Source organism: Olea europaea, chromosome 17, assembly GCF_002742605.1.
Source record: "Olea europaea var. sylvestris chromosome 17, O_europaea_v1, whole genome shotgun sequence".
Classification (NCBI taxonomy): Eukaryota; Viridiplantae; Streptophyta; class Magnoliopsida; order Lamiales; family Oleaceae; genus Olea; species Olea europaea.
Window position 1 is genome coordinate 6,414,417 of NC_036253.1, and position 26,593 is coordinate 6,441,009.

The 26,593-nt window shown below is 41.2% G+C and overlaps 4 protein-coding genes and 1 pseudogene across 7 annotated transcripts; 2 read left to right on the forward strand and 3 right to left on the reverse strand.

Moving 5' to 3' along the window:
• LOC111366204 (germin-like protein subfamily 3 member 4) lies at positions 1–2,216 on the reverse strand. Its single transcript, XM_022986915.1, has 2 exons — positions 1,548–2,216; positions 1–476 (listed from the first exon to the last, which is right to left on the reverse strand). Exons 1-2 carry the CDS (start codon positions 1,872–1,874, stop codon positions 123–125), a joined length of 681 nt encoding a protein of 226 aa, XP_022842683.1. The 5' UTR covers positions 1,875–2,216; the 3' UTR covers positions 1–122.
• Positions 2,217–2,303: 87 nt separating this feature from the next.
• Positions 2,304–4,834, reverse strand: LOC111366203 (inositol polyphosphate multikinase alpha). 4 transcript variants are annotated; one of them, XM_022986911.1, is made up of 3 exons: positions 4,745–4,829; positions 3,492–3,586; positions 2,304–3,376 (listed from the first exon to the last, which is right to left on the reverse strand). In XM_022986911.1, exons 2-3 carry the CDS (start codon positions 3,517–3,519, stop codon positions 2,445–2,447), a joined length of 960 nt encoding a protein of 319 aa, XP_022842679.1. In that variant the 5' UTR covers positions 3,520–3,586; positions 4,745–4,829; the 3' UTR covers positions 2,304–2,444. The 4 variants fall into 4 exon arrangements, with proteins under 4 accessions (XP_022842679.1, XP_022842681.1, XP_022842682.1 ...); XM_022986913.1 differs by lacking the exon at positions 3,492–3,586 and adding an exon at positions 3,976–4,086 and having other exon boundaries at positions 4,745–4,824; XM_022986914.1 differs by having other exon boundaries at positions 2,304–3,332; positions 4,745–4,819.
• Positions 4,835–13,829: 8,995 nt separating this feature from the next.
• LOC111366206 (glutamyl-tRNA(Gln) amidotransferase subunit A-like) lies at positions 13,830–17,575 on the forward strand. Its single transcript, XM_022986916.1, has 11 exons — positions 13,830–14,111; positions 14,208–14,432; positions 14,516–14,598; positions 14,687–14,787; positions 15,167–15,290; positions 15,370–15,524; positions 15,724–15,860; positions 15,939–16,109; positions 16,197–16,421; positions 16,758–16,991; positions 17,176–17,575. The coding sequence occupies exons 1-11, from the start codon at positions 13,920–13,922 to the stop codon at positions 17,308–17,310; spliced, it is 1,782 nt and encodes a 593-aa protein (XP_022842684.1). The 5' UTR covers positions 13,830–13,919; the 3' UTR covers positions 17,311–17,575.
• Positions 17,576–17,605: 30 nt separating this feature from the next.
• Positions 17,606–19,318, reverse strand: LOC111365574 (annotated as a pseudogene).
• Positions 19,319–19,880: 562 nt separating this feature from the next.
• On the forward strand, positions 19,881–22,960 carry LOC111365575. Its single transcript, XM_022986132.1, has 4 exons — positions 19,881–20,008; positions 20,660–20,909; positions 21,602–21,712; positions 21,770–22,960. The coding sequence occupies exons 1-4, from the start codon at positions 19,881–19,883 to the stop codon at positions 22,958–22,960; spliced, it is 1,680 nt and encodes a 559-aa protein (XP_022841900.1).
• Positions 22,961–26,593: the final 3,633 nt, after the last annotated feature.

Here is a 26,593-nt window from a genome sequence, read left to right on the forward strand (position 1 = left end):
TTGAGGAGGAAAATAGATACAAGCCAATAATAAAGTTTCAAAGGTAAGTTACAGATTAAAATGCAGGACCAAAAATAAGCTAGAAAACTCTACTGCACACTGATTGTGAAATTCAGTTATCTTCATAAGCCTAATTCGTAAAACAAATTCATATCGATCCGACCCAAATCCAGTGAAGACAGTGAAATTAATTTCTGCATTAGCATTTTCATGGCCTTGGAATCATAGGGTGCAGACATGGAACCTAATATGCTTACTAGCCCTGGATTCTGGCTGTTTAGAACAGAGAAAATAGTGGCATTCTCTAAACCAGCATTGAAACAGAAGTGCAGAAGACCTCTTGGAAACACAAAGACATCACCTTCATTTAGAATTTTCTGAAAAACCTGGTTGTTGGAATCTACAAATCCTGCTACAACCACCCCAGTGCTCACAAACATCAATTCGGACGCTCTTGGATGAACATGTGGAGCCACCTGATGAAAAGACCAGATTTAGCTAAATGTATTCACTCTCTCTAATATCTTAAGCACTAGACAAGACGGTTCAACGACATAATATGAAATTGTGCAAGTGTCAGACCTAGAGGTGTAAAAAGCCGACGTGACATGATTTTTCTAGAGTCTTAGGCCCGACTAAAAATTCTTTGAGTCCAGCATGGTGAACTTTAACATACTTCTATTAATGGAAATTGCTTTCCATTTTTAAGACTCCTAAGTAAGAATATCAAGCAGATATCCCCTAGTAGTTTCATACCTCGGCACGAGATATTCATCCAATCGGACCTACCAGGGAAAGGGACCCGCACACCCGCATCAGACGAGATAAGAATGTCTCGCACTGAGAAGGGAAGCGGCGAACGAAAGCACGAAGCTTCATTCAATCCTTTTTATTGAAGCAACTGGCCGAGCCTTGCCACGGCGACTAGCAGCTGGGCCGGTCGAGAAGTAGTTGGATAGGCCGAGCCACCTATCTACCCCATCCCTTTCAATTGGCCACAGGTTCCTAGAGGCGGGCCTAACATGGGCAACTCTAGAGGCTGGCAGATCAAAACCACATGTTATTAGGGCCGTGTCTACCATGGACTGGGCTTACCTTAGTCGGGGCTTGATGAAAAAAATAATCTCTGTCTGCATGTGGAAGACAAAGTTTGATAAACAAATCATCTATTTTCTAACAACTTAAACTTTTAGAAAATGTAATTAAACATGGTATTGAAGTTGTAGAAGTCTTGGGATCAAGTATCAATGCCATACATTTATGAAATCGTGCAGCATATGGAGAAAAGATGAATTCGGCCTGAAGTGATGGGAAATGTTGAAAACAAAGATCAAAATGAATAAATTCATCCCTAATTAACCGTCAAAGCAAGTAAATGCATCAAGTCTCATTGCTAACGATTTATGAAAAATTGCATGTACACATTAAGTCTTCAACGAAAAAATGATTTGGGGACCCACGTGAGATATGTTGAAGACAAGATTTAAATAAATAATATCATCTCTGACTAATAGATTAATTTTTTAGATAAAGTGGTTGAACTTTACCATTCCATCATCTTCTAGGTCAATCCTGGAAGCTGATAATCCAAGGGTGTTGAGTCCTGGAAACTCTGCCGCAGTAATTATGTTCATAGACGAACGATAAAAATTATCTGTGTCACCACCTTGGTTCAGCAATGAGGATTTGAAATCAGATGCTGTTATGTTGGCAGGATTCTTGCACAGAAAGCCATTAATAAAGATTTTTTGATCTTTTGTATCTGTTGGACATATATCATGAAGATTATCCACATCTCCCGCACAGCACAGTTTGGTGCAAATACAAAAACATAGTAAGAAAGCAATGCCAAGAGAAAGACCGAAGTTCTTCATTTCTTTTCTTTCTGGGTGGGTGGGTATGGTGGATTATTTAGTTTCTGCATTTTAATGTGTGAAGCATATATAGCGGGTATTTTTGGTTGGAACAAGTGGAAGTAAACCATTTTGAAGCTTGGAGTTAACTTCACTACTGATTAAGAAAGTTGCTTATGTTGTGAAAAGCACAATTGCTTGAAAGGAAATTGATTATTACTTATCTGGAAGGTTGGCTGTCCTTGTGTGAGATACCAAGTTGACCATTTTCTCCTGATTTATCTTTTAATCGAAAATTCCCACGAAGATAAGAAAAACGGGTATAGCGGTATAGTCCATCCCTTTTCTTCCTGTATTTCCAGATAAAAACAGTGATACTAAATTACTAATAACACCTGCTAATGTCCATTAAATACACAAATCATATTAAAATGACAAACATCATAATGTAAGAAAAACAGCTGCATGAAATTCGAAATTCAACGGAAATAATTTCAGTTTAAAAAGTATTACAGTCTTTATTCCATACTTCCATCAAGATACTGTCACTAAACAAATACCAAGTGCACCTAACTGATAAGTATCCATTGTTCAAGGAGTACCACCCTCAGAAATCCCATTCTTCTGAAAATCTTCCGAAGAAGATTCAGTTGTGCGCTCATCTGGCATGGTAAGGATCTCAGAAATGAACTTTATTAACGAGCAGAGCCCACCCAAGAAGTTGTGGTCAATAACGCCCTTGCCTTCAACAACGTGTGCAAAATCAACGAGCTTGATCTCGGCATGTGGGCTCTTTCCATATGATATTAGCTCTTTTTCGTATGTCATAAGAACAGAACAAGAATAAAAATGATAAATAGTTTGATCCTCAAACCATGCTTTTAACTCCAATAATTGTGCTAAAATACCTGCTGAACCACCATAAACAACAGACGCAAAAGTACAATCTGGTTTCAAATCCATTTTTTCAGACACGTGAGAAGAAACAAACTTTCTCAGAATTAATTTAACTTCATCAGCTGAAAGACACTTAATAGACCTCTTCTCCGGCTTCCAGAATCCAGATTCTTTGCTTTCATAAATTTGCAACCCTGAAAACCTGAATCCTAACGGAATGCTAGTACTTTGTCTATCTTTCTTCAAACACTTATGGATATAATCCTCGGTTGCTTGAGGCGGCCAAGTTCTTGAACCAATTTTAATGTCCATTATCGATGGATTAACTTGACCTAAAGTAAGATTTTGCAAAACTAGATGAGGTTGCAAGCCAGATCCATCGGAGGCCTCTACAAGCTGAGTGCCATAAAAATTCGGGAAGAATCTGCGGATGTGGACAGGGATCCTGGTGTCTGAAGAAAATGATGCATAGAAAGAAACCTCATTGGATCCACGCTCATCACCCTGAAGAGGCTTGTAGAAACGTCCAGAATTATCTACAAGGGGACCAAGCTTCCCATTACCAGCTTTGTGTCCTGCAACCTGGTGATCAGGGACCTTGAGCATGTCTGTGTACAATGAAGACCCTATACGGAAAAGAGTATGGTGTCTATTCTTAACAATTAAACTCTTCAATGGCACATCATGATGTAGTACTCAAAATTTGAAGAACAAATTAGCAATGCATCTTGAACATGAAACCTTCAAGTGCATCAAATACTGGCAGCATGAAATGGAAAAGAAGAATTCGACAACATCAACACACAACAGTTCCAGAAAATCTGAAAATACTGTCCCTGAGAAATTAATAACAAAGCTAATGAGTCTCCACAAAATTTGTCTAGTCCATAAGCATCATAAATAGCTTCCATTTACTCCAACGGTCCTCTAAGCATGTGAAAATAGTGGGAGCGTAGAGGGTTTACCACAATTCAGCAGTAGTCCCTACTACGCCTTTTGGATCAAACATAACTCAAAATAAAATGCAGTAGCATAGGATATTTAAAACAACTTTTTTTAGATTATCAAATACTAGAGATATTATTTGGCTAAATAGAGCTTCAGAAGTCATCTGAGATGCAATAGAGATTCAGATAATTCCATCTTGCAGAATACACTATGACTGCAAGAAAAGGGATATGTTTTTTTATAGAAAACAAATAGAAGGATGACCCGAACCACTTGCCTCAAGTTCCCGAAACGTGCAATATTGAGAAACTCTTCAATTATTCACCTCAGGTGCTCCTAATCAAATCTAAATTAACAAGACTGATCCATTTGCAAGTTAATGCCAAACCTGATAAAGATAAAACTTTAACTTAAAGACTGCGTAAATTAATCATATAAACTCTTAAGCAGCTAAACCCACATAGACTAACTTAAAACTTCTTCCATTTCCTTCATCCATTTATGCTGTAAAAACTACACAGCACACCATCGTGCCACACTGCCACCTCTAAATCTTCCATCCACTGGGCAATGTTAAAGCTAAATTACTAAACTATGATAATTGATTGCTAACGTTAAACGATAAAAATTTTATAAGCATTTTACACCTTAGATCATATTCTCTATTCAAAAAAAGTTCAAGGTACTAGTACTCGAGGATTGATAAATCTGTTCAATTCACCAGCTACAAAAACCAGTAGGATGCCACACAGGCTACCCATCAAACATTTGTCATGCACTAAATATCACACTGTTATCAAATAAATACATTAAATACAATCCTCTCATTCTCTAAGCCCAGCCAATGGAACAATTCAAATTATTGGTCACAAATGGCAAGGCTACTAGTACAATTTTTGCCCATCCCAACTAAAATTTTCTTGATTCAAGATTTCTTCTTCTTTCATATTTAATCATTTATTTTGACCCGCATTAATATTTTTTGAGGAACAGAAAAACTGGAACAGTATGTGCGCATCATAAAACCTGAAAAAGGAAATTCTTACCTAGAAAGAATTTGCAGATCTCAGTTCATTTCTACAGAGTCTAGCGACGTATTCTGAGATAAGGAAATGACCCCAAAAAAATTGAAAAAGCGGAGATAAACTCTTTAGTTCAGTGCTTTCGAGTTCGGAATATTTTCATTATTACCCCTCAAACTATTGTCCCATAACTATTACAGTTACACAATTTATTCTTTTGTTCAAATCTTCAATAGATTTTCTCTTGAATTTGTGTAAATACTGCATGACAATATATTTTTGAACACATTGAGAAGTAAAAACTAATATCACAATGCTTGAGGACTAGGACGTAGGGAGGTGGAGGCAAGCCCAGCCCCTACCCTAGAAGCCCATTTGATTTTTTTTCTTGTGTATCAGTCGAATAGAATTTTTTTTTATTTTTTTTAATGACTATTTAATGAGATATGAAAGATTTTCATGATTAAGAATAATTATGCAAATGTGTTAAAAGGCACTTTTTGAAAAGTTGAGGATTGGTCGACATGTAAGTTTATGGTTACAATAATGAAGTGACGAAATTACCCTTCTAAATTGGGTTTGTGGGACATGTACGCACAACAAATGGTAGTACTGGAAAGATAATGGATGGGATGGACTAGTTGTGCACTGAAACATTCATAAGGGGATGTCATTGTCAAGATTAGAATGAGAGATCCTAATTCAGCACAAGGTATAAACGCTAAGCCTTTTATTTTACTTTAGCACGTAGTAATTCAAATAGGGGACTCTGCAGTAAACAAATAAGGTGAAAGAAGTATAAAATCTTGAAAAGAAGACAATGCGATTTCGAATAGATTCATGATTGAAAAAGAGTAGGATAAAAATTAGATATGTGAAATTTAAATTCATGTTTAATAGATAATGATGCTACTAAAAGAACACTATCACAAATTATTTTCTTTATAATGAGATATATATATATTTCCTACAGAATTCTACACAAGGTAAGAGTATTTCTTATTTTAGGTGACAATATTGGAGGAACTTATGTATGGTAAGATACCAACTTGGACGTCAATTCATTCCATTAACACTCCCCCTCAAATTGGTGCATAGATGTCGCTTATTCCTAACTTGTTGAGACCATCATTAAATGCTCGAGCGGACACGGCCTTGGTTAGTAGATCAGCAAGTTGGTCTTGGGATGGAACATGTGGCATTTCAATAATCTTTGCTTCCAGTTTCTCTTTGAGAAAATGCCTATCAACTTCAACATGTTTAGTTCGATCATGTTGAACTGGGTTGTAGGCAATATCACAAGCTGCCTTGCTATCACAATATAGTTTCATCGGACTAGTGTGTTTAATGTGCAAATCTTCCAATAAATTTCTTATCCACAATAACTCACACTCTGCCTTAGCCATTCCCCTGAATTCAGATTCGGCACTAGATAGAGCAACTACAACTTGTTTCTTGCTTTGCCAAGTAACTAGATTTCCACCCACATAAGTGAAATATCCCGATGTAGATCGCCTATCTGTGATCGATCCAGTACAATCTGTATCGGTATAACCTTTGACCTCCATATTATCTCCTTTAGTAAACATGATCCATTTTCCTGGAGATGACTTCAAATAATGCAAAATGCGTATCACTGCATTTTCATGTTCTTCACTCGATGAATGCATGAATTGCTTGACCACACTTACAGCATATGCCAGATCAGGTCAAGTATGTGCAAGATACATCAATTTGCCAACTAGTCTCTGATATCATTCCTTGTTTGTCGGGACTTGATCTTGATATATGCCTAATTTCAGATTTTCTTCCATGGGGGTGCTAACTGTACTACATGCTGTCATCCCCATTTCACTCAATAGGTCAAGGTATATTTTCGTTGAGATAGAAAAATACCCTTCTTTGACCTCGACACTTCAATTCCAAGGAAGTATTTCAATGGACCAAGATCCTTCATTTCAAATTCACGAGCAAGGTGTTTCTGTAATGCATTCCTTTCTTCTGGATCATTCCCTGTTACTATCATATCATCAACGTACACAATAAGGCACGTAATCTTTCCTTTATTATGATTCAAGAAGAGAGTATGATCCGAATTACTCTGATTGTATCCAAAATTCTTCATAGACTTCGTGAATCTTCCAAACCATACCCTAGGAGATTGTTTCAGACCATATAGTACCTTTTTTATTATTTTTTATTTTTTTATTTTTTTATCTCCATACATGTTTTTCATCTTCTGACTTTTTATTACATCCAGGAGGCAATTCCATATACACTTCCTCTTCAAGATCTTCATGTAAAAAAGCATTATTGACTTCAAATTGATGCAATGGCCATTTAAGATTCAGTGCCAGGGATATCAAAATACGAACAATGTTCATTTTTGCTACCAGTGCGAATGTCTCTATATAGTCAATTCCATACGTTTGAGTATACCCCTTGGCAACTAGTCTGGCCTTGAATCGTTCAATAGTTCCATCTGCCTTGTATTTAACTGTGAAGACCCCCCTACATTCAACAGGTTTCTTCCTATCAGGTAACTTAACAACTTCCCAAGTTGAGTTCTTTTGAAGAGACTTCATTTCCTCATTCATTGCTTCCTTCCACTTCGAATTTCTCAGAGCTTCCTGCACGTTAGTAGGAATAGATACAGAAGATAATTGATTCACAAACGACTCATTTTCCTTTGCCAATCTATGATAAGACACATGGTTTCTCATGGGATACTTAGGTTCGGAACTAAAAACAGGTTCATAGAGTACTTTAGGTATCCCTCTGGAAGACCGACTAGGTAACACTTTGTGAGGAGGTTCAGAATTTACCTCGTGTTCGAGAGGGGGGGGGGGCCAGATTCAAAGAGCAATTGGTTAGATGGTACCTTATGAAGGGGAGAATGCGCTACTTCCATTTGATTCTGAACATTTCCATCCGCTTCCCCATTTTCATCCCCTGGCTCCACTTCCTCTAGATTTTTACCACTAAGATCAGAGTTGTCACTTGTGATATCCAAGTTTTCCAAAGGAGTTCAAGTTTCACTTGTGATATTCAGATTTGGAGTTAGAATCTGCAATTCATTTCGATTCTTCCCCTGAATGAGACTCAAGAGCAGTATAGTACATTTCATGTTCGTGAAATACGACATCAAGGGTCACATACAACTTCCGAGAAGGTGGATGATAACATCGATATCCCTTCTGAAGTGAAGCATAGCCAACAAATACACATCGAAAGGCTCGAGGTTCCAACTTATTTCTCAAGGGTTTAGAGAGATGAACAAAGGCTATACATCCAAAAATTCGAGGTGGTAAATTCGAAACAGTGGGAGCACTTATGGTTGAGTGGAGGACATTATAGGGGGTCTGAGATTATAAAGAACTGGAGGGTAAACGGTTGATGAGATAGGCTGCAACAATGGTAGCTTCACCCCAGTAACTAGTGGGCATATGAGCGCCAAACAAAGAGGCACGGACAACTTCAAGTAAGTGGAGATTTTTGCATTCTACAACGCCATTCTGTTGAGAAGAATATGCACAAGTGGTCTGGTATGAAATTCCATGCAACTGTAGATACTGCTTTAAGTCTTGATTAACAAATTCTCCTCCATTATCAGTGCGAAGAACCTGTATGTGAGATTGATATTGCGTGGCAATCATTTTATGAAATTTCTAAAATAAAGCACTAACTTCATTCTTAGACTTCATTAAGCAAATCCATGTCATACGTGTGTGATCATCAATGAAAGAAACAAACAAACAAAAACCATTTAAGGAAGGGGTATTGGCTGGTCCCCATACATCCAAGTGAATCAACATAAAAGGTACTGGACTTTTATTTAAACTTAATGGAAATCATATGCGGTGACTTTTTTGCTAGTTCATAAATGTCACATTTGAAATCTAAAGTAGTTAACTGAGAAAACAATTTTGGAAACAATCGTTTTAAATATCCAAAAGAAGCATGACCTAAGCATCTATGCAACAACCAAATTTTGGAAGTAATTTTGATGGAATTATCCGCTGAGAAAACTTGAGCCAACTGACTTGAGTTTGCAGGTTTCAAATCTAGGTAGTATAGCTTCCCCCTTCTAGTACCATAACCAATTGTCTTCCGAGTCCGGATGTCCTTAAAAACACAAAGGTTAGGCAAAAAAATCACAACGCAATGTGAGGCACAAGTTATTTGAGGAACCGATAACAAGTTGTGATTAAGGGATGGTACAACTAAAACAGAATCAAGATTTAAATTATTTGAAAGAGCAATTGAACACTCTCCAGTCACAGATGAATATTTGCCATTAGCTGTAGATACGATATGTTCGATTGATGGTTTTATAAACTGACTATAGTGACTGTCAAAAGTCATGTGAGTTGTAGCTCCTGAATCAATTATCCATGTATTACTACTACTAAGTGAAGAAGTTTGTAGTGCCATACCATTGTTACCTGAAGTGGCGACCAAAGAGGAGCTTCTACAGGAGTGTCACTGGAAGATTTAGCTATGGTGACTGATGCTTGGTGACTTGACTTTAAGTTGCATTTTCATGGTGCCTTCGCTGGATCCCACCAATCTGGACAGCCAATTAGATCATAGCACCTCGATTTGGAGTGGCCGGTTTCACCACAGTGAGTACACAGGCATTCTGGCTTGGAAATATCAAAACTGTCTTTCTAGTTTGCTTCAAGTTTTGCATCAGATTTGGGTGGCTAAGACTTGGCTCTGCGAACCAATAGAGCAGTAGATTCGGAGTGGTCAGATTCACCATTTAAAGTGGTTCGACGTACGACATCCTTACGCACAAAAGCATAGGCTTCTTCGAGGTCGACTAGAGAATCTTTTCGAAGAACTTCACCATGGATCTGTTCAAAGTTAGTATCCAGTCCACTAAGGAAGATATGTACCCGCATCCAGATCAATATCATCTGAATCCTTTATAGTAATTTTATCGAGGTGGTCTAGTTCCTGAAAGATCTCGACGAATTCGCCATAATAGGTTGATAAGGGACGGCCAACCTGTTTAGCAGAGAAGGCACGCTGGTTTAGTGCAAAGATTTGTCTCATTCGATCCGTTGTAGAATGCTTTGGCAAGGGAACTCCAAATCTCCCATGCAGTGCGCAGGCACAAGTAGCGCTTCATTATCTCTGGTGACATAGAGGTAAGCAACCAGCCTTTAACTTTTTGATTTTCAGCATACCACTTTGCATAAGTGGGATCCGTTTCCTTTGGGGGGTCGTTTTTACCCAAAATATATTCCAGTTTTTCACGCCCAGCAATTTGCATCTCCAAGATTTGGGACCATACATTATAGTTAGTTTCAGTTAGAATAACACCAGCATGGAAGCCAGAATTTTCAGATTGGATGTGGATGACTGGGGTGGATATTTCAGAGGCAGCAGATTTGGATTGTTCTTTAGCCATGTGAGTTCGGTGGTGATAATTCAAGGAATACGGGTTACTCTGATACCAAGATCAAAATCATAACACTATCACAAATTATTTTCTTTACAATGTGATATATATATTTCCTACAGAATTCTATACAAGGTAATAGTATTTCTTATTTGAGGTGACAATATTGGAGGAACTTATGTAAGGTAAGATACCAACTTGGACGTCAATTCATTCCGTTAACACTAAAAATCTTGAAAATATTAAAGATTCAATTATATTCTTCATAATTTCATTTTATCATTTTATTATTGTTCGATAAAGAAAGTAAAGAACGCATAATTCGTAAATTATTTTTTATCAGTATTTTTATGTTACATAAAAACACAAAATAAATTGATTGAATGCCGTATAAATAAGTCATTCTTCACTTCTTTATCTTAATCTTTATTTAAATCCTAACTCACATTTCACAGAGCAATTACACACTTAAAAACACAATAATTGACATGACAATAATGATATATTCAATGGATAAGTCTTGGTGTATATAAAATATGTAGGTGTTCACACCCCTTACGTAGGTGGGGCCCATCTCGCGCGGGACCTCATGTGAAAGGTATTCACACCCTTTTGGTGTACATAATTTGGGTACATAGGATAAAATCATTGCTACCTGTGGTGATTTCAGAAACACAATCAACTTTCATTACAGACAATGTACTTGTGGCCTACGAAGTACTCCATTTCCTACGAAAAAAGAAGAAGGGCAAGAAAGGCTACGTGTCTCTCAAGCTGGACATGAGCAAAGCATATGATAGAGTGGAATGGTCTTTTCTTGAGGCGATTATGCATAAATTGGGTTTCCACGAAAAAATTATCAACCTGGTGATGACATGTGTAACTACTCCTTTTTTCTTGATACTTATCAATGGCTGTCCCACGGGTCGCATAATTCCATCCAGGGGGCTAAGGCAAGGAGATCCAATATCTCTCTATTTATTCCTCTTATGTACTGAAGGATTAATTAGCCTATTTAATGCGGCAAAAATAAGTAAAATGGTGACTGGTATTCAAGTATGTAGAAGAGCTCCAAGGGTGAATCATCTTCTCTTTGCGGATGACAGCTTGATATTTTGTGGAGCAAATATTGGAAATACTACTCGACTGCAAGCTCTCCTTAGTTTCTATGAAGAAACCTCGGGTCAACAGTTAAATAGAGATAAAACCTCTATGGTCTTTAGTGCAAATGTAAAATCAGACAAGCAACAAGAAATAATGGCCCTATGGAACGCTCCTCAAATACAACAATATGACAAGTATCTGGGACTACCACCTATGATTGGAAGATCCAAAAGGCAAGCCTTCTCTGAAATAAAACACAAAGTTTAGTTGAAATTACAAAGTTGGAAGGGTGGCACGTTCTCCCAAGGAGGAAGAGAGGTCCTCCTCAAATCAGTGGCTCTAGCGATTCCCTCTTATGCTATGAGCTGCTTTAAACTACCCTCCACTTTATGCACTGAAGTTGAAAGGATGATGGCTAGATTTTGGTGGGGCCAAAGGAAGGAAGAGCGAAAAATCCATTGGCGATCATTGAATACAATGTGTACATCAAAATCCATGGAAGGAATGGGCTTTAAGGAGCTAGAAATTTTCAACATGGCTATGCTTGGAAAACAAGCTTGGAGGCTATTGCAACACGTTGATAGCTTAGTGCATAAAATCTTCTCAGCCCGTTACTTCCGAGATGTTAACATCCTTAAAGCATCTATTGGACAAAATCCCTCTTATGCTTGGCGTGGAATCTGGGAGGCAAAAAATCTATTAATCCAAGGAGAAAGATGGATTGTAGGAGATGGTAACTCTATACACATTCTAAATGATAATTGGATCCCGGGAGTGAAAAATCTAAGTAGGGAGTTAGGAATTGATTTACAACAACAACACAATCAACAAATTGACAACCCAATGGCTTCATTGATTGACCCCAACATGAAGTGGTGGAATTTGACAAAGCTTAGGGCTCTATTCAATCCAAAAATATTGGAGGCGATATTAAAATTACACCCAGGTCCTGTGGGTGAAACAGATTTCTGGTCATGGGAGCATGAAAAAATGAGAATTTATTTTGTCAAGAGTGCATATAGATTCTTCAAGACTTGTCTATCTCCTGACCGTGGCAACTCCTCAAATGCGGCTGAAAAAAAAAGAAAAAGAAATTTTGGGATACTATGTGGCGTCTTAAAATCCCCCAAAAAGTTAAAATTTTTGTTTGGAGAGCTTGTAAAGACAGCTTGCCTTCCAAACAAAATCTGGTTCGAAGAGGAATCCCTATTACCACTCAATGTTGTTTTTGTGACTACCAAGTAGAAGATCTATGCCATGCTCTACTCAATTGTCCCACTACTGGTCAACTTCTAACCAGCCGATTTCCAGCGCTACAGAACAAGGACCACCTAGGAGATTTCATGCAAACGGCTATGGATATAATGGCAAAAGACTCAGAGAATGCTCTCTCCGAATTTATACTCATCACTTGGGGCTTTTGGTTTCACCAAAACAAAATGGTACACGACCAGCTGAACATTCTACCGCAACAAGTAATTGCCACTGCTTTAGCCAAAAAACCCTCTGCTGAATCAGGTCTATTTGCCAACTGTACCCCTGGGTCGCTTCTCCACAAAATAGGTGGTCCGTACCACCTAAACACGCGTTAAAACTCAATATTGATGCCGCGCTATTTTTTGACTCTAATAAGTCTGGGTTCAGAATCATATTACGTGACAACATGGGAGAAATAGTTTTGGCAGCTAGTGGACCTGCAAACTCATTACTGGAACCAGAACATATTGAAGCTCATGCGCTTGTGAGAGGTCTACAACTGTGCCTTAACCTTGGAATATCTCACTTGATAGTGGAAAGCAATTGCTTCTTCCTTGTCAACGAAATCAATAAATCAAGCTCATCTTCAGCCTTGATCCGATCACAAATTGTTGAAATAAAGGAATTAATGCAGCGTTTTCCTCAATGTAACCTCCAACACTGCAATAGACTAATTAACCAAGCTACCCACTCCCTGGCGCGACACGCATGGTCCATGGAAGATATGTTCCTTTGGTGGCATAGTGTTTATTCATTGAAAATGTATTTTTCATTGATAAACACTATTGTACCATTTCTTAAGGTTTATTACCTTTATGAATGAAATATTTTCCCATAAAAAATAATAATTTCATTTTGGGAAAATAATACATTTTGAATAGTAGATTTATGAAAAATATATGGTTAAAAATTAAGGAAATTTTTTTTAAATTTGCTTGTAATATTACTTAATTGAAGAATATATTAAAAATGAATTTTTATAAGAACGGGAATTAAATAAGGGCTCAATATACTAAATTAAATATTATTAAATTAAAGTTCCGGTCCATTTGTGCTTTTCTCAGAAGTCAGAACATCACTACTATTCCCATTTGAACAAAATATTGCTTCAACTTGAAACTGGCCGGCCCAATTATTTACACATTTTTTGTTTTTGTTTTTGTTTTTTTTTTTTTTTTCTGAAGATTGATTCTTCACTCATTTAATGAATCATAGTAATATGAAACAAACGCTTGCTTCCAAAAAAGAACGAGAAAAAGAAAAAATATATATAATGAAACAAAGACTATTATATATATTCAGAGAGTAGAGCGATGAATAACGAAATACGGGGTGTTGGACTTTTGCCGTTTGATCTAAAATTCTTAATCTCGAAGTGCCGAGAAATTCAGACGTTAGCGACGAGGTGTGCTTATTGCAGGAGCCAACATGGGTCCTATGAAGCTCCTCCATTTCTCACGTCAAAAATTTTACGTTTTCCTCGTACTTATTTCAATCTTTCTTTTCTTCACCCACACTTCTTCCACCAAGAATCATAATGAACACTCGGGAAATATCAATTACGAGTGCCTACGTACCGGATTCAGGTTGTTGGATGCTGACTTTTTCAATGATACTAAGGTATTCTATGTTAATGTTGGTTGTAGTCATTGTTTTATTCATTTCACTGGGTTTTTTACGACTGAGGTGTAATGTGAAATGAACGTGCGATCGTAGATGCTTGAGATTGAGAATGGTGTCAAGGAGCTAAACATACCTATTTCCCGAGCTAATCGAAAATCAGTTGCTTCTGTTAATGGTGGATTAGAGAATCCATCTTATTTAGTTTTCAGTTTTGCTTGGAACATTGATCATGCTCCAAATGCAACAGAACGATTCAGTTATCCCTCTTTATCAGGTGTACAAAGGCCAAAAAGCGATGAAGATATTGCCTTCATGAGTGTAAGTCTCGACTATTTCAGTTAATCAAATAGAAGTGTGTGAATCGACACTCTATCACGTGTCTAATTAACATGTTGGATCAGATTCTTGAACTTGGGCAGCTTATTAGGACTAAACTAATCACATCTGAGGAGCTTACTGGGATCTTTCTAAAGAGATTAAAGAGGTATCATGAAATCGTTACCTGTGAAATTACACTTCAGTTTTGGTGTTGTGATTGGTTTCCTGTCGAAACATTTGACGGATTACTGCAGATACGGCCCTGTTCTTGAATCTGTTGTCACTATTACGGAAGAATTGGCTTACAAGCAAGCAAAACATGCTGACCAACTACTAGCACAAGGAACTTATTTGGGTAATTCCCTTTTTCTTTACTTCTAGATGAAAACCAAATCATCATCATTAAACTTGTTTACTTATAAGTAATCATTTTTAGCTCCGCACAACATGCACATATGTCAATTGCTTCTCCTCTCCTTTTCAGTTCTTGCTTTGTGTTTTTCGTTACCATTCATTCATAATTAGGAAATGTAAACTTGAGTCAATTGCTTCTCCTCTCCTTTTCAGTTCTTGCTTTGTGTTTTTCGTTACCATTCATTCATAATTAGGAAATGTAAACTTGAGTCAATTGCTTCTCCTCTCCTTTTCAGTTCTTGCTTTGTGTTTTTCGTTACCATTCATTCATAATTAGGAAATGTAAACTTGAGTAGATATTGGACTTCTCCTCTATACAGGTCCTCTTCATGGTATTCCATATGGGCTTAAGGATATTATCGCCGTACCCCAATACAAGACAACTTGGGGCTCTAAATCTTTTAAAGATCAAGTGCTTGACATTGAAGCTTGGGTGTATAAAAGGTATTGAGCCAATGTGAAAAAAAATTAGATTGGCACATAGATATACTGTTTTTCCAGTTTATGATGATAGCTAATACAGGCTTAAGTCTGCTGGGGCAATTCTTGTTGGAAAGCTTGTGACGGGTTCACTGGCATATGATGACATTTGGTTTGGGGGTAGAACAAGAAATCCGTGGAATATTGAGGAATACTCGACGGGTTCGTCAGCTGGCCCGGCTGCCTGCACCTCTGCTGGTGCGTCTTTATTCATTTTGGTGAATTTTTTAATAAATTACTCACCAGTTTTCTTGTTTGTCAAGTTTTCTCTCATGTCAAAAATGTTGCGTATGTAAGCATGTGAAAGATGGCTTACTCAATGGATTTTTCCTTTTTCTTTTTAATTTTAAACCATCACGAGGGTGGAGTATTTATTCAGTGGATTTTGTTCTTCAAGGTATGGTTCCATTTGCAATTGGTTCAGAAACTGCCGGATCTATAACTTATCCTGCTGCTCGTTGTGGGGTGACTGCATTGCGTCCAACTTTTGGAACTGTTGGTAGAACTGGCGTAATGAGCCTATCTGAGAGCTTGGTAGCAGTCCTCTCTTCCTGAAACGCAATTTTCCTATTTTTCCTTAGTCGTGAAGTTTAGATCCTATCAATTTGACAGGATAAACTCGGCCCTTTCTGTAGAAGTGCTTCAGATTGCGCAGTTGTTCTGGATTGCATCCGAGGGAAGGATCCAGACGATCTGTCTTCGCGGGACATCCTTCTTACTGACCCATTTTCTGTTGATATAGAGAAGCTAACTGTCGGATATCTTGAAGATGCTGAGATGGATGTAAGTGTTTATATGACAATTTTGTAAAATTTCTCTGTAAAAGTGACACCATAAACACATGAATCTTTGCCATGATGGCTAATACAGGTTGTCCAGGTGCTTCATTCAAAGGGCGTCAATATGGTTCCTTTTAAGCTTAATTACACTGTGGAATCTGTTCAAGGAATCTTGAATTTTACAATGGACGTGGATGTGTTGGCTCACTTTGATGAGTGGCAGCGAGCTCACAAGGATGATGATTATGAAGCTCAAGATCAGTGGCCTCTTGAACTTCGCCGAGCAAGAGTAATATCTGCAGTAGATTATGTTCAAGTACGCCATTTAGACACTGCCAAAATTTCTTTACAAATCTTGTATAATGTTTTGGTAATCATGCGCTGCCAATTCATTTCAAACATACGCAGAACCAATCAAGATCCTCTAATAAGATCTTTCTCAATCAACCCCATTGCTCATTCTAACATCAAAAAAAGAGAATGTAGCAAAATTTCGCTGCAAACTAATGGATGTAAACTAACAGCACGACTCTAAATACAATTTACATCTTGACCTTGTTGATTGAAATTAAATATGTGGCTATTGCTATTTCTTGATCCTATAAGCTTGAGCTCTTTATGGAGCACTGAAATGGTAAATTTATCTTTGCAGGCGCAGAGAACTCGCGGTAAACTAATGCGAGAAATAAGAGAGAATTTCAAAGTTGATGCATTCGTTGGAAATGCTACAGACTGGGAACGGGTTTGCATGGGAAATCTTGTAGGCTTGCCTGTAATTGTTGTTCCAACTGGAGTCAAGAAAATATCCGACGCCCCTTCAAATGATACCCGGAGGAGAACTACTGTGACTACTGGTATTTATGCACCACCAGACCATGACCATGTAGTAAGTTCTTTGAAGTGTTGTCTTTTGATCTACATTTGTGTATGTTGCTTGACATTTTTGTACATCAACCAACATAAAAAATCGGAAAGAGTTCTATCCTGGTGAAAATGAATTAAATGCAGTTATGATCTTTTTCATCTTATTCTGGTAATCCCTCGTATGCATTCTTTTATATTACGTGCAGGCATTGGCATTGGCAATGGCTTATCAATCGGTCACAGATCATCACAAGCAGCGTCCACCTATTGATGACCTCGGGCCAAATGATTCGATTCCAAACCCTACCAGCGCTGTCGTACCTCCCAGACAATTGCGTTGATACAGTTTCGCTTGTGGAAACTTAAAACAACTGCATGATTCGGGAAACTGTCATACATTGAACTATTGTTATCGCACAAGTAATAATTGCATTGCATTTCGATTTGAAGAAAAATCAGCTTGAAGTTGATCTTCCAATTCATCAAATTCAAGGACTCTGTATCCTAAAGAGTTAGTGCCTTGTCACATTGGCTAATATTTTAAGGTTTACATTATGAAATGTGGAAGAACGGTGATAAAAACTGGTGTGACCAGTTATTTCCAACAAAGTCTTCTTTCATTTTTTTAAAAACTGGTTATGAAAATGCATGTATGTTTGCTTTTAGAGAGTGAGTTTAAAAATTGTCCTCAATTTCAAAATCCCATCTTTTAACATAAGATGGATACATCTCAATAGATGGTCTCGTATATATTGACAAGCACTAATTCTTTAAAAGGCACCTAATAAGCAAAAATGGAAAAAGAAAAAAGAAAAGCAAGTAATGACGAAGTGGAAAATTCCAGATGGAAAAATTGATCCAGCAATGGCTTGCAGGGCATTTTGTCTAACCTCTTCTAATTTTCGTTCTAAGTAGTAGCAAGGATGCATTTCTATCCTTGTACCCTAATTGTCATGCCTGGTGTTCCTTCCATGAGGTGCAGCAGGAGCTTCATTCTGCTCTTCCTTCTCTTCCGCGCTTCCCTGATTATTGGGGTTTCAGCAGCGTTGGGTTTCTCTGTCTTTGTCTGTGCAGGAACTTTAGCCTACATTCAACACATTAATATTTGGTGAACAGGACATGACATTATGCCATGACGGCATGTTTGGTAAGGACTACTCAATAGTATTGAAAAATATTAGGAACGAGACGAAATGAAAATCTTATCAGTGAGTATCAAACTGTTCGAACTGTGTAACAACTATGCCCTATTGGTATGAGAAACCACATGCATTTTAAGACACAGCAAAAGGATAGGAAAGCTTACCGGCTTCTTCCCACCAAAAACAAGCTGCAAAAAAAGTGTGAAGAGAATAACAACAAAGGAGATAAGGACTCCAATTATGAGGTTTGGTTGTTTTTCGGCTTTCTCAAGAAGATCCTGACGAGACAAAGTCCTTAGCCAATTGCAACATCGACAAAGAAAAATTCAATGCAGGACTTACCAAAACTTTAACCTTGTGATCGCCCAAGAAGGGGGGGTCAGCAACCTTGTAAAGGTAGTTGAATACCGCTTTCTGAAACAGGAAAGCAGAAAAAGTTCCGTTTCAGAAATAGCTATGAGTTGCTTGTAATGCAGGAAAAATGGAAATGTCTCACTAATTACCTAGAAACCCTTAAGCCCTTCAGAATCAGAAGCATCCTCGGCCTTTTTTCTCTCTTTCTCTACATCAAATTTAGGTTTCCATGCAGTCTCCTGGTATGATTCTACTACTTTTTCATCAGAAGCTATTAAAATGTTGTCAAACAACAAACCATCTTGCATTGTCCACATCTCAATGCCGATAGCTGCAATGGGATCAAAGTTTGGTCTATCAAGCTCAAAATAGTCAGGATTTCCAATTTGCTGGGGCTTCCAAATACCTTGTAATTGGGATTCTCAATAAGGTGAGCATGCCATTTTCGACCATCCTCGTCCCAGTGATCCAGTTTCTTGGCATCTAGCTCTGAAATTTTTGCTCTTTCATCCCAATCCTCAGGCTGCTTGTCGTCTGGGTCTGGAATAGTTTTAGCAGGAACAAGTGGTGGCTCAAAACCATCATCTGAGAGGAAGTTAGCCTTCTTTTTCTCTTCGCCATCCACCAAGATTCTTAACTCATTATCGGGTTTCAGGATGGCTGTATAAACATGGGTCAATTTGTCATAAGGCACTGATGGTAGATACTTGAGAAGATGTTTAATATACTCTCCACTATTGGGATTCTTTTGCTTGAAGATGAAGTGAACCTCGAGGTCAATAAGCTCATCAAGTTCCTCAACAATAGCGTACTTCCTGTCCTTATCACTCACAAGAAGACCATAGATAATCATTGTTGACCCCAAAAAGTGAGCCAACATATGCCGGTCCCACCCGCGCTTGCGTGGGCGAATGTCCAACACGCTAAGACACGTGGACGGTCTAAACGAGCGGTTCAAAGGGGCGTGGGAGTAGCCCAACGACGCGAGACGGTGACGTTCGGGATCCGACGGGTTGTTCGTAATCCGGTTGTACAATAATTACCAACCGGTGCTCGTAGATATATGCAAAAATGTATAAACTCGATTTGTGTATTGCCAGTAAAATGGGAGAGAGTTGAGTAAAATGTAGTCTTTAGTATTGATTCTTGCATTAGTCCTTTGACGTTATACAATGGGGGTATTTATAGTGATACATATGGAATGGGGGCCCTTGGATGAAGTGGCACGTGGCCTCATCTCCTTAGTTTAAACGTCTGTTCTTAGGCATGGGATTTGACTTGCTAGCTTACGGCGCATTTATTGCTTGTGCAGGGCCTCCACGCTAGTGACAAGACTTGACCTTTATGCTTATGATAGACATTCAATCAATCATTCGAATAAGATCTGTGCAGGCGATCTCTTGGGAGAAGTGACCATGGAGGATATTTCCTTGTGGTTGAGGCTCGCACATCAACTCCGGGGCTTCGTCCATTCGAGGACCTCAGCTACAACCAAGAGCTTCCACGCCTCGGGCACGGAGCCTCGGTTAGAAGCAGTTCGGATGTAACCCACCTCGGCAATGTGGCCACCTCGGTAGGAATGCCACGTGGGTCAGGATGAGTGGCCCACTGGCCCAGGTGGATAGAACAGGTGTGACAACACACAACAATAGTCCCCCAAGTCCAAGTATGATCATTAATGTAATGCGTGGACTTTAACGGAGTAAAAGTTGAAAGAATTTTTGAATTTTTTGAACCAGTTTGAATGCCGAATGGCATATGAGGAAGCCGAGGTGGTTGGGAAACCGAACCTGCGAGGCTTGAATGCTGAATGCGCCAGAAGAAGCCGAGGTGGTGGTTGGGAAACCGAACCTGCGAGGCTTGAATGCAGAATGCGTCTGAAGAAGCCGAGGTGTTCAATGGTAATTATTGTGCTTTGGTCTCTGTGCCAATGATTTGATGTTTTGTGCTTGTTTTCGAGGAAAGGTAGCTGAACCGTCTTGGACCTTTATAAAAGGCGAGAAAATCCCACTTTCCAGAAATTTTGAACACTTTGCATTCTCAAATTCTCTCAAATTTCCCATTTTTCGGCGTCGAGGTTGTCTGCGATTAGATTCCGACCGGTCTCCGTTTGTGTTGAATTCTTTTAGGTATTGTTTGCATAAAAAATTGTCGTTATTCTTTGTCCTCAAACAATGGAGTCCACTTCGGGTAGGGAACTTGTCACAGTAGCGTCTTTAGACCATGGGGTAGGTCATGGGGGGACTTCCGAGGTGGATAGGTATGCCATGGCCGAGGAGGACGTGGATTATACCCAGGAGTGGGGGGCTTCTAGAGTGCCCTCAAACATGACGGGGAAGAGGTTGGGGGAGCTTAGGGAGTGGTACAGTGTGCCTCATAACATAGAGATGTTAGTCCCCGAATCTAACGAGTGGGCCTGCTATCCGAGGCCTGGCTGCGTGGCCGTGAGTGAATACCTGTTCAAAGCAGGTATGCGTCTTCCTTTGCACCCCTTCTTTAGGGCGGTGCTTAGGAAATTTATGCTGTCGCCGACCCAGGTTCTGCCGAATGGGTGGAGCCAGCTGGTCGGCTCGTACTTCCTGTGGAAGGAAGTTTCACTTGGGGAGGACATGCCCCTTCATGTCTTCATGACCCTGTTCCAGCCCCGGGTAATTGGGAAGGAGTTAAGGGGGTGGTACTACCTCACGCCTTAGGGGGCTCACGCACCCTTTGTGGTGGGACTTCCTTCCTCTATCAAGGGGTGGAAGGAGTCCTGGTTCTGGGTGCGAGGTAAATGGCAGGCAGTGGAGGGTGACAAAGCCCTGTCATGCACAGTGCCGACCCAGTACTACGAAGCTCGTGAGTCTCCCGACCTCTGCTTGTCTTTTGAAGTCAGAATATGAATTCGTCTAACTGTTGAAGGTTCGTCTTTGCAGATAGTAGTACGAGGTTCGAGCTCAGCAGGGAGGAATTCGAGGTGATAGAGGATATTTACAAGAGGCCTCTGAAGCTTCGGCACTTTGATCACCTGATTGATAGAAGCATATACTTCTTGGACTTTGGGCTGATGGCATCTAGAGGTATGGGGCTCCAACACTTGATTTTAACTTGAATGTTTTTTGTGCTGATGCTAATCTGTGGTGCAAATAAATTCAAGAAGAGGAAGTACCCAACTCCAGACATGGCCTCTATCTTGAAGGCCACTTCTACTGCAAAGGCGAGGCCCCTGAAGCCCGGGTCCAATGGAGCAAAGGAAGTTCGAGGCAGAGTTGAGTGCCTGTCGAAGGACTGCACTCCTAGGACTTTGGAGGAGGCATCTACTTAGAGGCCAGAGAAGCCTAAGGAGCCTCGGGGCAAGGAGAAAGTCTCTGAGGAGACTAAGAAGAGGAAGCTGGTGCACATCTCCAGCTCAGCTGGCAAGTTCGGGACTTCAGTGTCCTATAGGGCAGAACAGACCGGTGAGCCAAAGCTCCTTGCTGCAGCCTCTAAGGCCATCAAAATGGAGATGGTAAGAGAGGTGGAGGCTGAAGAGGCCAGAGAAGAGGCTGCAAGGAGAGCTGCGGAAGCCGCCGAAGAGGAGGCGACGAATGAGAGGCCGGTTCGGGAGAAGGGGAAGTATCCCAACTTCCTAGCTGGGAGGGAGGATGAGCTAGCCCCAGCCTTGGTGGAGGCCCTCCCTGAGGAAATCAGAGGTGCCACCGAGAGCTTTTACAAGTTCTGGACGGAGAGGTGGCAGCTTCATGCCTCGTCTTGTGATGCCACCGACCTTACAAGGGCACTGGTGAGCCAAAGCGCCTGGACCTTTGGCCTCACGCTCGAATGCAGGAAGGCATTAAGTGAATTTCAGACAAGGACTCACGCCTCAGAGGGGAAGGCTGCCTCCTTTGCAAAGGAGGTCAAAGTTGCTAAGGCCGAGGCCGAAGAGGCCAAAGCACAGAGGGTAGAAGAAGCGGCGAAGCTCGAGTCTGCTTTGGCCCAAATCGAGGCCCTAAAGAGGGAAGTTTATGAGTCACAGTGTGAGGTGGCCTCCTTGAGAAAGAAGGTGGAGGTCTCCAATGAACACCAGAAAGTGACTGCTGAGGCTCTGGAGCAGGCGAATCTCGCCTTGGCCGGCGCTCGTGATGCCAATCAGTTTCTCGAAGGGCAGGCTAAGTGGTACATGAACGACGCCTCGGCTGCCAGAGAAGAGGCCCGAACTGCAGCGGAAGAGGCGGTGAAGGCATACATCGCCAACTTCCACACCACAGAGGAGTACAAAAGTTTCAGCGCGTACTGGAGGAACTTCGCCTATGCCGAAGTGCTAGAGAGGGCGGAGGAGCTTTATCCCAACTCGGATCTGGCACAACTTAGGTCCGAATTTGTGGATGAGGTTCCTCAGATCCCAGCTGAGGAGGTGCACGGTGACCAGGCAGCTGATGCTGAAGCCCCAAGTGCTGAGGCAGAGGAAGCAACTACTGATGCCCAAGTTGCTGAACCCCCAAGCGTGGAGGCGGCTCCTCCATCCAGCCAGGCTTAGATTAGGTTTCCTTTTCAGTACTTTGTGTAATGGCCAGCGGCCCTCCTTTGTAATTCCTTTTGAATATTAATACAATGCTTTTCTTCACTAATTGTTGTTCTTTATTCAAGTTTTTGTGCCTCGTTAAACAAGCGGACTAGGAGTTGATTAAAGCACAAACTCAATAACTTTAACTTGGTATCTTAACATTAACCAATCAACTGTATGAGCTTCGGACTCAAGCAAATGAACACAATTTAAGGAGATGAACTTGACTGTGTGAGCCTCGGACTTAATCAAATGAACACAACTGTGTGAGCCTCGGACTTAAGCAACTGAACATTGCTTAAGGAGATGAACTTGACTGTGTGAGCCTCGGACTTAAGCAAATGAACACAACTGTGTGAGCCTCGGACTTAAGCAACTGAACATTACTTAAGGAGATGAACTTGACTGTGTGAGCCTCGGACTTAAGCAAATGAACACAACTGTGTGAGCCTCGGACTTAAGCAACTGAACATTACTTAAGGAGATGAACTTGACTGTGTGAGCCTCGGACTTAAGCAAATGAACATAACTTCAGGTTGCGGCTTCTCCCCTCGGCGTTCAGCAAGCAAAAGGGAGGCATGTGCTGGAGCCTCGGAGTTCAAGCGAGGTGGCCCAGTGGTGGGTCCCAAGCCTCTCCTCCGAGGTTACGACGCATCCCAAACATGGTGGATGGTGCAGCCATGTTGAGGCTTCTCCCCTTGCCGTTCAGCAAGGCCAAAAAGGGAGGCATGTGCTAGAGCCTCGGAGTTCAAGCGAGGTGGCCCAGTGGTGGGTCCCGAGCCTCTCCTCCGAGGTTACGACGCATCCCAGACATGGTGGATGGTGCAGCCATGTTGAGGCTTCTCCCCTTGGCGTTCAGCAAGGCCAAAAAGGGAGGCATGTGCTAGAGCCTCAGTAAGGCTGGGAAATATTACAACGTAGTATGAAGATTTAATCAACGCATTTTATTGAGCCATAGCAATATTACAAAGGCTGGAAAAGTCACCCAGCATGATACAATTCACTGATAAAAGATTCTGAGGGTTCAATGTTCCATGGACGGGGTTGTGCCTTGCCGTCCATGTCTTCAATCCAGTAGGTTCCAGGTCAGATTTCTTCTCTGATCTTGTATGGACCTTCCCAGTTCGGTCCCAGGGAGCCGGAACCGGGTTCTTTTGAAGATGGAAAGACCCTTCTGAGCACGAGATCGTTGATTCGAAAAGACCTCTTCTTGACTTTGGAGTTGAAGTACCTTGTCATCTTCCTTTGGTAGGTGCCTAGCCTCAGCTGGGAGTCGTCCCTCCTCTCCTCAATGAAATCGAGGTCTAGCCTCCGGAGCTCGTCGTTGGTCACTTCACTAAAGTGCAGACACCGTGGAGATGGGAGTCCGACCTCCACGGGGCTCATCGCCTCAGTCCCAAAAGCCATGAGGAAAGGGGTCTCCCTGGTTGGTGTTCTGGTGGTGGTTCGGATTGCCCAAAGTGCTTGGGGCAGCACATCAACCCAAGCCCCCTTGGACACATCAAGCTTCCTTTTCAGGACGTGCTTGATTGTCTTGTTTACGGCTTCCACCTGGCCATTGGCTTGTGGGTGGTGAGGTGTAGAGAAGTGCTTCTTTATGCCAAGATCTTCACACAGTTCTCTAACCTTCTTGTTATCGAATTGCCTGCCATTGTCTGAGACGATCGAGTAGGGAATTTCGAACCGACAAATGATATTCTTCCATAGGAACTTGGAGGTGTTTGCTTCTGTGATTTTTGCCAGTGGTTCAGCTTCGACCCACTTCGTGAAGTAATCAATGGCCACTATTGTAAAACTTGCACCTCCTCTACCCTTTAGTAGAGGGCCTATGAGGTCCACACCCCACTTTGAGAAAGGCCAGGGGCTGGAGACCGCAGTCAGATCCTGTGATGGTCATCTTTGAACGGGAGAGAATCGTTGGCACTTGTCACATCTTCGCACAAATTCGAGTGCATCCCGTTTCAGGGTAGGCCAGTAATATCCTTGCCTCAGTATTTTTTGTGCCAGGGATAGGCCTCCAGAGTGGTTGCCGCACACTCCCTCGTGGACTTCTCTTAGTATGTATGTAGCCTCTTCTCCTCCGACACACCGTAAGAGTGGGGAGGAGAAACTTCTCTTGTAAAGAATGTCATCGATGAAGAGGAAATGGGCTGACCTCCTTCTCAGCTTGTAAGCCTCATTTTTGTCGGTGGATAGCACCTGGTCTTTCAGATATGCTATAATTGGTTGCATCTAGGTGGGAATTCCACCGACCCACATGACATTAGGGGCCTCGGTAGAAGGCAGTAGGAGATGCTCGATAGGCACTACAGCGAGTAGCTCTGAGTCCTTGCTACTAGCCAGCTTCGAGAGTGCGCCCGCATGAGCATTTTCGATGCGGGGAATCTGGATTAACTCGAACTTTTCAAAGGATGGGATGAGGCTCACCACCATTTTCAGATAGGAGGCCATTGTTTTGTCTCTGGCTGAGAAACTACCATTGACTTGGCTAACAACTAGCTGGGAGTCACTATTGACGAGTAGCTTTTTTACTTGCATTTCCTTGGCCAGTCTAAGGCCTGCAAGGAGTGCTTCATACTCTGCAACATTGTTGGTAGCTTTGAACCCGAACCTCACGGTCGAGGTGAGTTTGTGACCCTCGGGGTTGATGAGGACAACCCCGGCACCTGAGCCGACATCCCAAGCCGAGCTATCTACGGAGAGACTCCACATGGGGGGTTCGACGGGCTCCATGATTTCATCCACCTCGGATAGGTTGGCGAATTCAGCAACAAAGTCTGCTAACGCTTGCCCTTTGATGGTCGCCCTTGCTTTGAACACAAGGTCAAATTCACTTAATTCCGCTGCCCATTTCAACAATCTTCCCGAGGCATCGGGCTTCTGGAGTACTTGCCTCAGGGGAAAATTTGTAAGTCCATGGATGGTATGAGCTTGGAAGTAAGGTCTCAATTTTCTAGAGGCCGTGATTAAGGCCAAAGCAAGCTTCTCCATATCGGGATATCGCATTTCCGGCGATAGGAGCGCTTTACTCGTATAGTAGACGGGAAGTTGGGTGGGCCCTTCTTCTCGAATCAAAACCGAACTGATGGCGTCATTGGAGACGGCGAGATATAGTTGCAAGGTGTCATCGGGCTTCGGCTTGGAGAGGAGGGGGGCCTGCCCCAAGTGCCTTTTCAATCCTCGGAAGGCCTCTTCACATTCCTCAGTCCATTGGAATTTCTTCCCGGCCTTGAGCACTTTGAAAAATGGGAGGCATTTGTCAGTGGCCTTGGAGACAAAGCGACTAAGTACTGCCACTCGTTCAGTTAAGCTTTGCACCTCCTTTGGCTTTTGAGGGGACCTCATCTGGCACAGAGCCTCAATCTTCTCGGGATTTGCTTCAATTCCCCGCTGGTTGACCATGTACCCCAAGAACTTGCCGGAAGCCTCCCCAAAGGCACATTTCAAGGGGTTGAGTCTCATCCTGTACCTTCTCAGTATTTGGAAGGTGTCGTTGAGGTGCACTATGTGGTTCTCTGCTTCTAGGCTTTTTACCAGCATATCATCCACGTAGACCTCTATTGTCTTGCCAATGAGGTCGGTAAACATTTTGTTCACGAGTCTTTG

Coding starts and splice junctions, on each gene's coding strand:
- LOC111366204 (XM_022986915.1), bottom strand. CDS start 1,874: ATGAAGAACTTCGGTCTTTCTCTTGGCATTGCTTTCTTACTATGTTTT. Junction 477..1,547: donor ACCTAGAAGATGATGGAATG/GTAAAGTTCAAC, acceptor TCTTTTCATCAG/GTGGCTCCACATGTTCATCC.
- LOC111366203 (XM_022986911.1), bottom strand. CDS start 3,519: ATGCTGCCAGTATTTGATGCACTTGAAG. Junction 3,377..3,491: donor AGTATTTGATGCACTTGAAG/GTTTCATGTTCA, acceptor TTTTCCGTATAG/GGTCTTCATTGTACACAGAC.
- LOC111366206 (XM_022986916.1), top strand. CDS start 13,920: ATGGGTCCTATGAAGCTCCTCCATTTCTCACGTCAAAAATTTTACGTT. Junction 16,110..16,196: donor TTGAAGATGCTGAGATGGAT/GTAAGTGTTTAT, acceptor TGGCTAATACAG/GTTGTCCAGGTGCTTCATTC. Junction 16,422..16,757: donor CTGCAGTAGATTATGTTCAA/GTACGCCATTTA, acceptor TTATCTTTGCAG/GCGCAGAGAACTCGCGGTAA.
- LOC111365575 (XM_022986132.1), top strand. CDS start 19,881: ATGGAGGATATTTCCTTGTGGTTGAGGCTCGCACATCAACTCCGGGGC. Junction 20,009..20,659: donor CGGTTAGAAGCAGTTCGGAT/GTAACCCACCTC, acceptor CACTTCGGGTAG/GGAACTTGTCACAGTAGCGT. Junction 21,713..21,769: donor CAAAGGAAGTTCGAGGCAGA/GTTGAGTGCCTG, acceptor GCATCTACTTAG/AGGCCAGAGAAGCCTAAGGA.